General features: G+C 39.2%; 1 protein-coding gene across 1 annotated transcript in view; it reads right to left on the bottom strand.

Annotated features, from left to right (window-relative positions):
- CNKSR2 (connector enhancer of kinase suppressor of Ras 2) overlaps positions 1-14,871 on the bottom strand; it is a 196,807-nt gene that overhangs the window by 30,553 nt on the left and 151,383 nt on the right. Inside the window, exons 19-20 of the mRNA XM_026846267.1 lie at positions 14,277-14,377; positions 12,554-13,097 (exon numbers count right to left, since the gene is read on the bottom strand). Coding sequence (XP_026702068.1) covers positions 12,554-13,097; positions 14,277-14,377 — 645 coding nt within the window. The remainder of the gene's footprint in view (positions 1-12,553; positions 13,098-14,276; positions 14,378-14,871) is intronic.

Genomic DNA, 14,871 nt, shown 5'->3' with positions numbered 1-14,871 from the left:
TTTTCCTCTTCTTCCACTACGGAGAGATTTTACACATTATATAGACTGTGCAAGACGTTCATAGAAATCAAATTTCTCAACTTAAGAGTTTGCACAGATGCAAGGATAGCCTGTTCATGCTATAAAATTCATGATGGCCACTAGAAGGTGGCCCTATCTGCAGGCAGAACTTGTGAACTGAACTGCAGAACATTAAAATGCAAAGTGAGCAGAGAACTATCGATTTATTAATGCATAATGCACTAATGTCTAAAGTGGAATTTCTGGTTTTTATTTAACTTCTATTTCTCAGCCTCACTATTCCACAAATCATTGACAAAATTCTGAGATTTAAATTTTCAATACGTGGTATAAAAAATTTAATGTATGGTTAAATTATAGTTAATAAGTATTCCTACCCCCTGTAAGAATCACATGAAACTTTTAGGTCTATATTAGGAAATATGACATTAAATACCAAGATCATACAGTAGCACTGGGGAAAGTAAGCATAGTTCTCAGTGTCAAAAAAATGTAAAAAGAAAATTTAGTCTTGGAGAGCTTTAGTGGGAGTGTAAAATTTAAATAAGATTTTCATAGGCTCTATACACAGCCAGAAATACATAAATAAAAATACCCTTCCATTTTCTGAAAAGACAGAAACCAGCTACTCTAGTTCACAGAATCACAGAATCATCTGTGTTGGAAAGGACCCTGGAGATCATCTAGTCCAATCATTCTCCTAGCACAGTTCCCACCTACAGCATATCCTTAAGCTCCAAATCGACCCGACTCTTGAACACCTCCAGGGATGGGGACTCCACCACCTCCCTAGGCAGCCCATTCCAACACCTAACAACCTGTTCTGTAAAGAAATGCTTCCTAATATCTAGTCTGAACTTTCCCTGGCACAACTTGAGGCCATTCACTCTTGTCCTGTTGCTTTCTACTAGGCTAAAGAGACTCATCCCCAGCTCTCTGCAGCTTCCTTTCAGGTAGCTGTAGAGGGCGATGAGGTCTCCCCTCAGCCTCCTCCAGACTAAACAATCCCAGTTCCCCCAGCTGCTCCTCATAGGACATGTGTTCCAGACCCTTGACCAGCTTTGTTGCCCTTCTGTGGACATAAATGTCCCTAAAGCCATTACATTAAATTTTAATATATGAATGTTGTACTGTAAAAGTGTGTTCATGTACTTAGCTTGATTAAAAACCCCAAGAAAATATCTTGAAAATAAAATATATTTTCTTATTTAAAAGTTGAAAACAAATGGGAGGGTATATTCTAGCAGGGAAGAAAGAAACAGAATTCTCAGAATAATCAGCTTCACGCTTTTTATAGATCAAGTATGATTTTCATATTGGATTTCAAGTGTTCAGTACAGTAAAAAAATCAGTTTAATGCCAAATGTAGAGGTTATTAAAATACTGTTGCGTGAATTCTAAAACAGATTTTGCTATTTTTATTACAGGAAGATATTCTCTAATTCTTTAGGTCTCACATTCACCAGTTCTCAAGTATTCTATAATGACTGCTTTGCACGAATAGGAAAGGCTATATTAGCTGCAAGGAGCCTACTGACACAGGCCTCTGGCACTGCCAAGCCCAGCCAGGCTCTGTACCAGGAGCCTCCCCCAAGACATCTCACCTCACTCGAAATCTGAATTTCATTTAACCCGGAACTAAATGCACAATGATCCCCAGTTAAGTTTTATTACTGACTCTCATTAGTCTGGGTAAAGCGGTCGGGGTAAACTTCCTCCACGTTTGTACCCTGTGGCTAGACCTTGCAGTGCTGCTGCCTGATCTGTCTATCCCTGAATTTACAACCAGAAGAAATCTACTAAGTGACGTTTCCTTAATTTCACCTCCTCCTTGGTGCCTGTAAATCGTCACATGATTAAATCAACATTTCAAAAACTGGCTGAAAAGTGGTTTTAAATCGAAGTTTTTTGGCAGCCTCTCTGCTCACTCTCTAATGGCGATAACAACTCAAAAGCTTTTAAACAAATCAATGGTGATATTTTAATTCCAAAGGCCAAAGTTCACCCCTCTGGAATCCAGAAGAGAAGAAATAATTAGCTGTTATTATTTTGTGCCAGCAGTACTCAAAACGTGTAGCCAGAAAGTGACCATCTTACTTAAAATGCAGTCATTTTCTTCATGTAAATACATTAAGATCCTGCAGAGGACTTGTTTTACACTTTGTCCATGAAATCATGCTATTTAATAGTACCACACTAGGTACAGCATTGTGAGAGCGTTAACTATCATCAAGATCCAAAACTCACAAATTGGGGCCACAAAAGGAGACAATGTTTATCTTCTAGCTTTTGAACCATAACTTTTAAAAACAAAGACAGAAACCTATTTTTTTATTATTAATGAGAACGGAGATCCTTGCAAAATTGCCTGATTACAGGGCTTTTTTTCTTCAAATAAAGTATTGTATTATCACATTTGTTTCATAAGAACTGGCAGTGCTTGATATTAAAAAAATCCCAGAAGATTGTATCGTAGAAATAAAACTCACATAGTTAGTATAAACTCTGAGCATTAAGCTCTTTTGAGGGACTATGAAATCCCAACTGGCAAATGGATAAACCTGCCTCCCATTCCCCACCTGTCTCCAGGCAACATCTTCCTTGGCTATTTAGATGCAAAAAGGATGTGAGACAAGGTACAACCTTTTCCTTCTAGAAGTTCAGCTCCCAGAAGAGAGACACATTAGCCACCTCTGATACCCAAGATGTCCTCTGATAGCAAAAGCCAAGCCCAGCTGGAGTAGACACCAGAGGCTTGCTGTTAACAGGGAAGACTGCGCTAGGTGGGGTTCTCCTGAGGCTGCCCTGTGTCCAGAAAGAGTCCCAGACTACACTAATGACCTAGACAGTGGAAGAGAATAAACCAGTTAAAATCCACAAGCACAAAAGTAAGAGGAAACATCTCCTAGACTGCTGGAGGATAGTCTCAGAAGTTGGAATGCTTTGGAGGGATGAAATCCCTTGCCAAGTTTCATATAACAATATGGTAAATGCTAACAGACACAGAGCTTGGCAATGATTTTCTTATTTGTCTAGTCAGGCTGTTTGTTTTACAGAATGTCATATTTCTTTGTTGGTTGGTTGGTTTTAGTCCAATTAATTAGACATTTTAAATCACCTGAGGCTTTTATTATCATGAGCTACTTTAACGTGGGTATGTGAGAAGTGCAAGAATTATCAGCTCAACTACGATTAGAAAAATAATCATTAAGCAGAAAAGCATCTGGGATACTGTACAGCACAAACTGAAATACGAAGTACAATATGGTTGCAGAACAGATACTTATCAGACTACAGTGCATAAAACACCCAGGGAGAAGCAATGTTCCTGGTCTCAGCCAGGTGCACTGCACCCAGCTTGGATGCTGCCATCCCAGAAGGTGGGAGGCAGCTGGAAAACCCAGGGAAGCTCAGCACAAGGGGTCAGAAGCCTAGAAAACACGATCCATGAGAAAAACTAAATCAACCTTCATAATAATCTTTCAGGTTGAAAAAACAGCTGCTGTAATGGAGCAGTTTTGTTTTCTGTGTCATAGTGAAAAGGAAATGCTAGACTTAAATTGCAGAGGGAACCAATCAATATCCATCAGGAGAAAAAAGAAAAATTCCTTTTCAACACAGCAAAGAGGAAAAGCATGGTCCTGAGCAAATAAGGAACGCCCACTGCTGAGGGTGTTTAAGGACAGATTTGGTAGGTATACTGGATCCAGATTTAAAGCGCGGAGCTATATTGAATAAACTTTGAATTCACTTCCAGTTCACTGGCTCCAAGACAGGTGCAACATATTTACGGCCTCACCAGAGCCTTCAGAGTGGCCAAGACTTTAGCCTACATATGTTGCCTTCCTGCAGTGGAAAGGTTTAGGAAACAAGTAAGAAGATTAAGATGTCAAAATATAAGCATTTAGTGACATTTTAGCTGTCAAAGAGTACCCAAGGAAGTTACATAGGGCTGGCAGGTTGGACGCAGGATCTACATGAGACCTGTGACCCTCTGAAGTAGCAACTAGTGGCTAAAAGGAAAGGAAAGTCAGCCAAAAGGCCAGGCTGGGACATTACAAAAATTCATAAAAAATTGCCCCATAACATTTATTTCATAGGCCTCTATGACAATCTTCATCTTAAATCCAAGAACTCCAAGGACTTACTTTAAAAATAAATAAAACCAAAGAAAACTGCTTTGCAACAAATATAGCTTTTCCAGAGTCTCCTGTTCAACAAAAAAAATTCTAGCAGGATGCTGACTATTCACAGTGAGGGCATTAATATCTCATCCTGCTTCCCATGATGAACAGTAATTAAACAAGAATGCATGTTTACACAGTGACACCTTTCATCATGGTAGTAGTTTAATAAAACTACATCCCTCCTATGTCTTTCCAATCACTACCGACTCATGTTCATCCCTGAGTATGTTTTAACAGTTGCCTTAAAAGAACCTGAGAGCCACAGACAGGGGATGGTGCCACCTGGAGACGTAATAAAAATAAATATAATCTGAAAAGATTTGCTCAGTCCTATAGGTACCATGTCATATTCATCTGATTTAATTATAATGATTATAGAAAGGGTGGGGTTTTCAGCTTTTTTCAAAGCTAAAAATTTTTAAATTATACATTTTTAAAGAACATTCTCATGTAACAATAGCTGTTTTGTTTTTTTTTTTTTTATTGTAGGTGTTTCCTTTGTATTTAGAAACTTCCAGATTAAGCTAAATTCCTGCTGCATCTCAAAGAGAAAATATCCCAGTTCTGCAAAAATCCCACTGAAAAATGGCTTTCTCATATACTGTGCAGTGATCAAATCTAAGAGTGTATTTTAAATAATTTTCAGTGAGTTTCAGTGAGAAGATTTATGTAAGTGACCAACATACATTGTTCTTCACGTTTGAAATCAAAATGAATGTAAGCATAAATTTTGGGACAGGAAAACCCTCTTTTTATTTGGGAAGGTACATGTTAATTAAAAAAAAAAAAAAAAGTCTGTTTTTCCTTTTTGTACACAAAGTAATTTCAAAGAAAGCTACATACCCTCATGATTTAAGAAATGTGAGAATATTATGCTTCAGAAAGAAAGCACATTTAGAATTGAGGGGGTGGAATCTGCGAGCATGGAAAAGGCTTTTTTATATTGCAATTGAGACCATCAGGGCAACAAACTCGGAAGCAATCCCTCATCTTTCAGTACGGTAAACAGAGAGCCCTAGAGGACTTGGACTGTCTTCTCTATATTGCTTGTGAAGTGGTCTGCCACTTACAAGCTGTCTTTTCCCAAGGACATCACATCTGCAGCCAGACTCAGATAGGGTACTGGCAGAGACAGAGCTTGTTTACACCAAGAAATGGAAAAATTAACGGCTAACCAGATTGGTTACAAAACATCTAGCAAGAAAATTAATGCAAAACATAAAAACCCCCCAGAAACGTATTCTCACATCCATAGATTTCTTGCTCCACCACCTAACCCAAAGGTGTTTCTAGTAGCACACGTCCACTGACAGCCACCAACTTAGTAACAGAATTGTGGAAACTTTGCAAGAAAAGTAATTTCTAAGAATGGTCATGTAAGAAATTCTCTTGTGCATTTCTTTTGCTTGTAAAAAGACCATTTGATCAATATATTTCAGGCAAAAGCAGATGACCTTTGTTGGCAATGACACCTAAAGCTATTTAAAACCAAAATAAGAATAGGAATTCACCTCTCCTTTGCATTTTTAGCAGCATGGGCAATGGAAATCAATTAAAATTTTAAATGTGGCAATAACATATTTGTGGGTAAAATGCATTAGTGTGTAAAAACACTAACAGGCATAAAATTCAACTACTTCTATTTTTGTTGACAGCCCATATTGCTTTCTGAGTTGCTACTTAGTAAATGATTCAATATTTGGCTTTCAAACACTTCAGGCAATTTTTTCCCCTGAAACTGAAATTTAAAATCAGAATACAAAGGCTTTGTATCCCATCATTTTTATTTAGAATGAAAACCCACTTCTATAACAAAGTTTCTTTTGCAGATGAGAATCGGAAGGTTTATTTTATAAATTTCAATTTTTAAATTAAAGAATACACTCAAAAAGGAACACACCTACTCCCAGTACTTGTTTATCCATTTTAGTCTTCATATCAGCATTTTTTGAATATAATAAATAACCCAAACCACATTTTTATAAATGCAGCTGAACATACACACATAAATGGCAGCTAGAAGATAATTAAGCAACTCTTATGTGGGATGACAATTGTCCCAAATAGGCAGTTGCTTCTGGAAGCTTATATTCAGGTAAACATGCATCTTAAAATTTAACAAGGATGAAAAAGTTTAGCCTGACATATAATTTAGATTATCAACAATGCTGTCCCCCCACCCATTCATTTTCAAATACAACAGCTCTCATAGGATCTCACTGGATCTTATGACAAATGAAGTACTAAATGGTTTAGTTAAAAACAAAAAACCAAAAAGAGTATGTGAAGACATTCCACCTGACATTTTGTACGTAAAGCATTTGCTTTGAAAGGAACACCAGGTGATATGTCAGCCACTGTTTCACTCTGCTTTTCCATGGTTCCTTCCTCCATGCGAGCCACTGATGAAAATTTCCTTATAAATATATAAACTATCCGTACCAAAGTAGTACAGACTAGCCATTTACACTATAAACCAACAGGTTTAAGAGCATATTTTTGAACATATCTAGGAAGTATTTTTAGGCAAGCTCATTCTGTGTTAACAGCAAAGCTAGTGCCTGGGGGGCAGTGGGAGGGAGGCCTCCTCCTAGCAGACAAGGCACCAACCACCGATGGTCCTCAGCCCGCAGGAGTGCAAATGCCCAGTCAGATGCTACAGGAAGGCTCAAATGGGAATTAAGAATGAAAAATCAGATCATGAAAACAAAGCTCAGAAAAAGCAGCTATTTTATTAGTCTACTTCAGTGTCTGAGCATGCATGGGTTGTGCTGCCCAGAAAGGTGTAGAGCAAAAAAAACCTCTGACCCTGGCAAATGTTCTGGTTTGTACAGGACTGATAGTGGATGTGGTAAGTTAAAATAATACCCTCCTTAGTGCTCCAGAGAGTGCTACACTTTGTGCTATTTGCCAGCCTCATAAGGAGTATTTCTAATGTGAAACATTACCTGTCATTTCTTATAGCTCTGCTTATTTAAGAGACTACCAGGCATGCACACCTTTACTAACCTGAATAATTAGAGGGGAAGATACAGTATCTTAATGGTCTCTCCCTTGCCCCTTGGATAAAACTAACTAGGTGGCCAGATGACAAGACACCACTAATGATATCCTCTCTAAAATAGAAAGAATCTGCCAGAAAACCAAAACACCCTATTAATTTCAGACACGCATCCCCATCAACTCTAGTGCGTGCAATCCAGGCTTTACGCATTATTCATCCCGACTCCCACATACCACTGTTGCCTAAACCTTGCCAAAGTGAAAAGGCGCCCTACCCAAAAGGCAGAGAAGCAAAACCTAGAAGTGGTACACAGTGTACCACTCCATAACATAGTATTTAATTAGCAAACATCAATATTTCTGAGAAATACCATTTGTACTGTGCCTTGCAGCCCTCTCATTAAAAAGAGGCAAGGGTCCCTGTACCTGTATTTCAGAATTTGAAATACCTGACCTTATTCAAAGTACATTTTTTACTAGCAAATGCTTTTACGTTATATAGAGTACATTTTTTACTAGCTTTTTCTTCAAGGCAAATGCTGCCTAGGATTTCCCACGGATATACCTTCTTGGGCACAGCGTGTGAAACTCATTGCTAGTCATGGGACTCCTTAAACCCATCTGTCCTATTTTGTGAAAGTACTGTCACCTTGAATTTAATTTCCCTGACGGGTAGGTGGGGTGGGAGAAACTGCTCTCACTTTCTCTTATTATTCTCTTGCTGGTTCCTAACTTTTTAGTGGGAAAAAGAGAAAAAAGTGTCAGACTTGGTACCTTAGCACAAGCAGACATTAGGTATCTCTGAATTTCAGTGACATAAAGGGGAGCTTTCCTGAAATCTTTTGCAGGGACTGGACATCTCCCCGAGCTACAAAATGCCAGCACCAGCTCCTATTCCAGCCTTTGGCAAGTGTCTTCAGTGGTTGAAGGTTAAAAGCCACGTTTCAGACACTGGAGCATGAGGCTATTGTGTTTCTCTGGGATAGTGCTCACCAGACTGTGTGGGACTAAGGATGGGATGCTAGGAGATGTTGCAAACCCGAACAAGGACTTACGGTGAGGGACCAAAATGCCAGGGAATACATGTGAGTGTGCCCTCTTAGAAACTTAGAGAAAAGCTTAGAAACATTGTGAAATCTTTTCAAGGTGACACAAGTCACATATGGAAGATTGTTGCATCTCGTAAACACTCCAAGGGGGGAAAATCAATGCAGCAAACAAATGGCCCCCACACTTCAGTTAGCCCAAAAGGACAGCCATTGATTTAATGAAATCTATTTAAGACTTTGTTATAGTTGGTTCACCCTATATAGAAGATACTCCAAAATTATGATGATGGGGTAGCAACAAAAAAATCCTAAACCACATGTCAGCAGGAATTATAGTACTTAAAGAGTACCGGAAAAGGACAGAAAACTTGCAGAAGCAAGAGAACAAAGAGGTGAGGAATGATACCAAAGGAAATGAGGTTGAACAATGGGAAGACAGTCTAAATGATTTCTTCCTGCTCCAAATAACTTTTCAAATTAAAACACAGACATCAGTGCTTTTCTATACATATTCCTGAAGAAATCTTACAGAGCCTGCGCAGTGGAAAGCTCCCTTGCAGACTGTTGCAGGTCCCAGGCGTGAGTCCCCTGAAAGGTGTGTCTCTTGCCAGCCCCGCAGCACACGGTGCCAGCAGCAGAGCTCCTGCCCCAGCACTGTCTGGGCTGGTGGCAGCATCAGAGACTCCCACGGATGCTACTGCTCTCTAAAGACTTTTTCGGGGAGTATGGAAAAAGGTTTAGGTTTTTCTGCAGCTGAGACAGCTGAACCTACAGCCAGTTACACTCTGTAGAGAGCTAGTGCCTGCTTCTCTTAAATGCTGAACCCTTAGTAACTCCTGTTACTGTTCCACAAACCAAAGAAGTCTTTGAAATTGAAGGAACCACCACCAAAAATATTTTCAAATAATAAAGCAAAAGATGAAGCAAGCTTTCCTGGGACAAAACCCCAGAAATAGTCTCCCAGGAAGATCCCAGAACTGTTCTTTGGCATCAAGTGGTAAAATCTGTCAAAACACAGAGAGCACATACTGCAGGGGGACAGAGGGGAAGGGGGTGACAGTGCCATGATGCACAGCTGTCTCCTTCTATTACCTCCCACTAGCAGAAGGCAAAACTGAAAAGGCCCGACTTATCCTTCACAACTGAATCACAGAAATGCAACACACTGTGCTACAGCCATTGACCTGCTCTCTGTGTGCAGGCAGCCTCTGAACAACACAGCAAGAGGGATGCTTGGTGCCACAGTCTGAATGTTGTTTGCCATTTTCATAGCCTCAGGAGCAAACACGCGGACAAAGACAAATATCTCACAAGAGAATCCTCTTTGATTACAAAGCAAGAGACCATTACAGGACGGTGTCAATATGGAACATCTAAATGATTTACATGAGTAATTTTAATTAGGGAAATAAAACAATCCATTAAAGATTAGCAGTGCAATGCTAATGTGTTCTAATGAGACAAAAAGAAGCAACTGAACACACAACAAAGGCAGGTCCTAACGGATAAACATAGGAAAGGACAAACCATATTTTCAGTTTACCATGATATATCTAAGCATTACAGCAGAGCTGTTACATGGAACTATTTGCAGTGTCAGTAACTAAGTCTTGCAATATCTATTTAAGGCATAAAGTATTGATTAACAGAGAGCATATCTTAGTTGTTTCAAATCAGTGTAGCTTTAGTAGAAAGTCAACAGAACTATGTTAAATTATAGCAGCTGGGGACTGCATCTGAAAAAAACATGGAGCTCCTAATTTGTGGAGGTGTGGTTATTTGAAAATAATTTTGCAAATGAAGTTGGAAGAAACAGGACTGCATTTTACTATTTGATTTAAACTCAGGAGGTTTCAAAAGTGGAAATGTAAAAACAAAAAGCTGAGAAAACAAAGTTTTGGCAGTGACATTTGACTTGTACAGCAACAACTATATTCCTTGTCCCGCACAAAAAGCAATAGCAATGATTAAGCTTTAAAACACATACATGTACACACAAGAACACATATAATCATCCAAGAGCTCAGAACTATGTCAGGATCACAAATGCGCAAATAAATACATTTAAAAGGTTCATCTGATACCACGTCAGGGAAAGTTCAAGGTGAGGTTAAAACATTTCTAAAAGGGAAAGGATTCCTCTTCTTCAGCCAGTTGTAATGCTTTGTTTTCCCAGAGCAATGGAGATGAGAGGGGCAATGATGTAGTATGCACAAGGGCACCCATTCTGTTAGTGGACTTTGCAGTTATAAGCACATCTTTCAGCTCAGAAACTGGATTTTGTACTTAAGAACACTACTTGCATGAAATCCCTCCTGCCTTTTACTGGTAAGGGCACTGGAAAAAGCCAGAACTGCAAACAGAACATTGCAGCCATAGCAACAAGCAATTCAACACTTAAACTTTCAACAGACTAAACAGTATTTTCTTTCTGGTTTTATAATTTCATGGTCAGTATTTAACTTATGAGTACTTTCCTTGTCTAGCTGGTCATTAATGTCACAAAACCAGTCTCCTGTTAAAGCTTCAACCAAGGAAACCTCCTCACTGAAAGAAAAATATATGTATACATGGAGACCACTTCAAAAATTAAACTTTTTTCACCCTTTTTGGAAACTGGTATACAAAGATGGAGAAGACCACAAGTTCTGGCCCATTAAATCAAGCACTAGCCCTTTATGAGTATTATATACTATAAAAGGTTACAATCAGGAACAAAAAAGCATTAAAAATGAGATTTAAAACACCTAACAACTTAGGCTCTGCAACAGTATATCTGAGTAATGCCCAAACAGCACAGGATTCCTGTGGGAAGTCTCCTTGACCCTTCTCATTGACAGTGAGGAATTTAAAAAAAAAATATTTTTATATTGCCATCAATAAAAGCCCATTTGAAAACCAAAATTGAAGGCTAAAATTAGGATAAAACATGCTGCATGGTTGATGAAATTTAACCCTGTTAATTAGACAGCTTCATTTCACACTCAGTAAGGGTCTAATATTACCTTAATAAATGTATAAGTTTTTTGGAAAGTGTCATGCATAAGTGCAACTGAAATCATGCCTTTTTTAACTTTTAATGGCATCAAATTTAATATCTGCAAAAGAAATAACTGTTTTCTCAAAGTCAAGAATTTGAGATGTTTAGAACCTATTGAATAAGGCGTAAGGGCAATGAAAACCTGTTGATCTCTCTCAAGAGACTAAATAACGTCCACATGAATTTTATCATTTAACAAAGGTGCTAACCTTAATGAATTAACTTAGGTAGGTAGTTAATTATCCAAAGCTTTCATTACACTTTCCTATCTCTTCACCATTTTTATAATCTTTTACTGCAGTGAAAAAAATGAATTTGAAGGAAGCAGAGAGCACAGACCCTTTGAGAGCTTCAGGGATCATCCTGACTTTCTTGCCACTTCAGGTAACTTAATTGCAGCATAACCCCACAATTCATGAATGCAGGCTTTGTTGACTGACTCTACAACCTGGGTGTGAACTCAACCTTGGTAGCAACATAAGCAGAGAAGCTCCATAAATGACAGTGAAGGACAGAGCACGAAACAGACACAGAAATGTGTTTACATGTTCGGGAGGAGCAGGGACCTTTTCCAATCCCTGTTTATTTGGATTCTTTTTGACAAGTAGCACTAAGATCTATGGAGTTAATGTGTCATGTAAGAATACAGTTACTCAGCATTATGATCTTTTTTTAAGCCCTGCTGGTCACATAGTTGTTCTCTATTAATTTTTTTGTTTGCTTGAAATGTTTTTTGAACTTCTCTCTCTATAAATCGCAAGGTGAGGAACTGGCAAAAATACACCTTCTTTTTCAACTTCTTACAGCTTCTGGGCTCTCTTATGACCTGGCCACCTGGATACTACACAACCACAGCCTGACCCTGCACTCCAGGATTTACCTAGGTTTTTTTACAACTCAGATGGGGTTGGCTGGAAATCTTACTAAATATGTCCTGAGACATACATATGTCAGCGGGGGAGGACACTGTGCAAGTGTGAAGAAATCATGGAAGCAAAATCCATTTATAACTAAGAATTACTAGTAGGAGGTGATTGGTGACCAGCCTACAGGGAAGTGTCTGATGATCATGAGAGGTCATGCAGCACTCTGATTATTGAGCCTTATACATAAGGCAGATCAAGGGAGTGACAAGGAGACTTGGTAAAACATGGGGGATTTTAAAGACTGTTGGGTTTTTTTTTATAGGAAAAACAATCTCTGTGTAACACAAACAGGACTATGGAAAAGCCACAGAAATATCCCATACTTACTTTTATCTTCCTGGTTTTCTTCTGCTGCTTTGCCTTCCTCCTCCTCCTCCTCCTCCTCCTCCACTTCCTTCTGCTGTGCTTCTTCCTGGTGATCGGTGGCACCGACGGAAAGGCTCTGGCAGCAGTGGTTGAAGCCGCTATCCCGAGGCAGAGTGAAACTTCGGGGCTTTCCCCCATTCCCATTCAGCACTTGCATCCGCTCACCCTCCACGAGGGGGAAGGGGCCGTAGTGGTCTTGCAGGTGGCACTTCTGGGTGGGCAAGGTCGACTGCCGCCGGTGCTCGGGGGAGACCACGGCCGCCTCAGAGAACACAGAGTCCTCCAGCGGCAGCGTCTGCAGGTAGTGGAGTCCTGAGCTTGTCAGCGGTGTCTCTATGAGGTCCTGCCAGGAGCGCCGCTGGCTTGCTGTCTTGCGCACTGGCGAGTCGGTGGCGCTCCCTGCCACCTCTGGGCGAAACTCCTCGTGTGATGACTGCGACTGGGAGGTCTCCGTGGATGACAGTCGGCTGTGTTTTGGCTCCACGTAAGGGCTTGCGCAGCTCATCTACAATGCCAGCAATAGAGCAATCTTCAGATCACTGTAGAGCGAGAACTACTTCTAGTAATAATCACATACTTTTCATTGTTACTGATGGCACCCAGTTCAGTAAAGAAGTCATGAATTTACCTCATTAACCTGATCTGATCCTCACTTTAAGGCATGCCCATATCTACCTGTCACACTTATAGGTCAAATAGTGATACTTATTCTTAATAAGTATCCTTATGTCTCTTAGTCTATAAAATAAGCCAACACAATTATTTGCAAAAAATTTTGCAGAATATGGCACTATGGAAGACATATAAGAGATGTGTCTGGTCCATTAAAAATCTTAAAAATGCCATCCAAATACCTGTTGTCATTCTATCTTGCTAAAAATTTCTTTGGAAACATGTTTGCAGTGCTTCTGATCTATGGTTCTGGAGGATAAAGTATTGCATTCAAATTAAACATCATGAACACTCTCTTTCCCCAGACTTTTATTCCAAATTTTTCATTAAAAAAACTATATTCAAGTAAGATGCATTAGTTAACACTGTGTGAGTATACAAACATGAAAATTAAAATTGCCAGTGCAGAATAAGTTAGAAGGCCATACTCCGGTTTTATACCAACAACTGCTTCAAGAAGATAATAAAAACCAGATCCCCTTTTGTTCTAATTTATAGAGAAACCTACTTTTTCACAGGAACAGAACAACTGGCATCACTGTTTGTGATATAAGACAGAACATTTTCCTGTTGGCATTTCTCTGGAAATTCAAGTGTAATTTGTTACTGCAAAGCTTCACAGCACAACTGTTGGAGCCTTGGAAGAAGAGTCTGTGTTGTTACTGAGGTAACAACATTTTGTCAAAGTCGTTGAAAAGGGGGCGGTGAGGAATTGCATGGATGAGTAGGGGTCCATCATGAATGAAGAACAGGAAGAAGAATTCTGTAACAATCTATTTTGTACAGCAAGTAGGATTATAAATCCATGTTCTCCACAAACCAGTGAAAACAGCAATGACAGGTGTTGACGTTAGTGATGCATGTTACTTAACAACTGCCTTAAGTCAAGTACTGACTCAAAAAATACACCAGAGAGTGCCCTAATGTGCGTATGCACATGCTTTTAAACAGGAGAGCACGTAAAAGTGACAATTTACGTAGTCATTCCTGTAGACAGTTGCAGGTGACTTACCGAAGGAGGCCGCGGGTATGTGTCATACGGGGGTGGTGGGCTGTCTTGTTTGGGTGTTGATGGAGTGTCAGCTTCCTCCTTATCACTCTCACTCCAATAATCTACAAGTTATATACAGATCAGATCAAAACTACCAACACATTTTGATACGTTTGTGTATCAGAGACACAAAAGCAACTGGAAACTCCATCTTTGGTATTACTGTATTAAATACTAGTGAATGATGGCTCTGTAAACGTTAGCTGCTGTAATTTGGAATTATTTTAATCTGAAGAGTGAAAATTCAAAACATTACAGGGTATACTAAGTCTAATGCCCCATTGCAGAGATATTAAACACCAACCTTCAAATGAGAGACAAATTTAATTCTTCTACACTCCTTATAAATGGAGTGTACAGAACACTACTGATGCAAGTATCAATCTGATAATTACACAGTTATAAGAATAATTGTGATTTAATACATATTGGCTGGAAAATACGGAAAGTAGTTTTCAAGCAGAAAAGATGAAAAATGTAACTTGCTAAAGTGTTGCTGACTGCAAATAACATTAACAAATGTAATTAATAGCAACTGGCAAATCAAACAAGTAGG

The sequence above is a fragment of the Athene cunicularia genome (genome assembly GCF_003259725.1).
Source record: "Athene cunicularia isolate RWA chromosome 1 unlocalized genomic scaffold, athCun1 chr1_part1, whole genome shotgun sequence".
Lineage (NCBI taxonomy): Eukaryota > Metazoa > Chordata > Aves > Strigiformes > Strigidae > Athene > Athene cunicularia.
The sequence above is the reverse complement of the archived record's forward strand: the minus strand, read 5'-3'. Positions and strand labels throughout refer to the sequence as shown.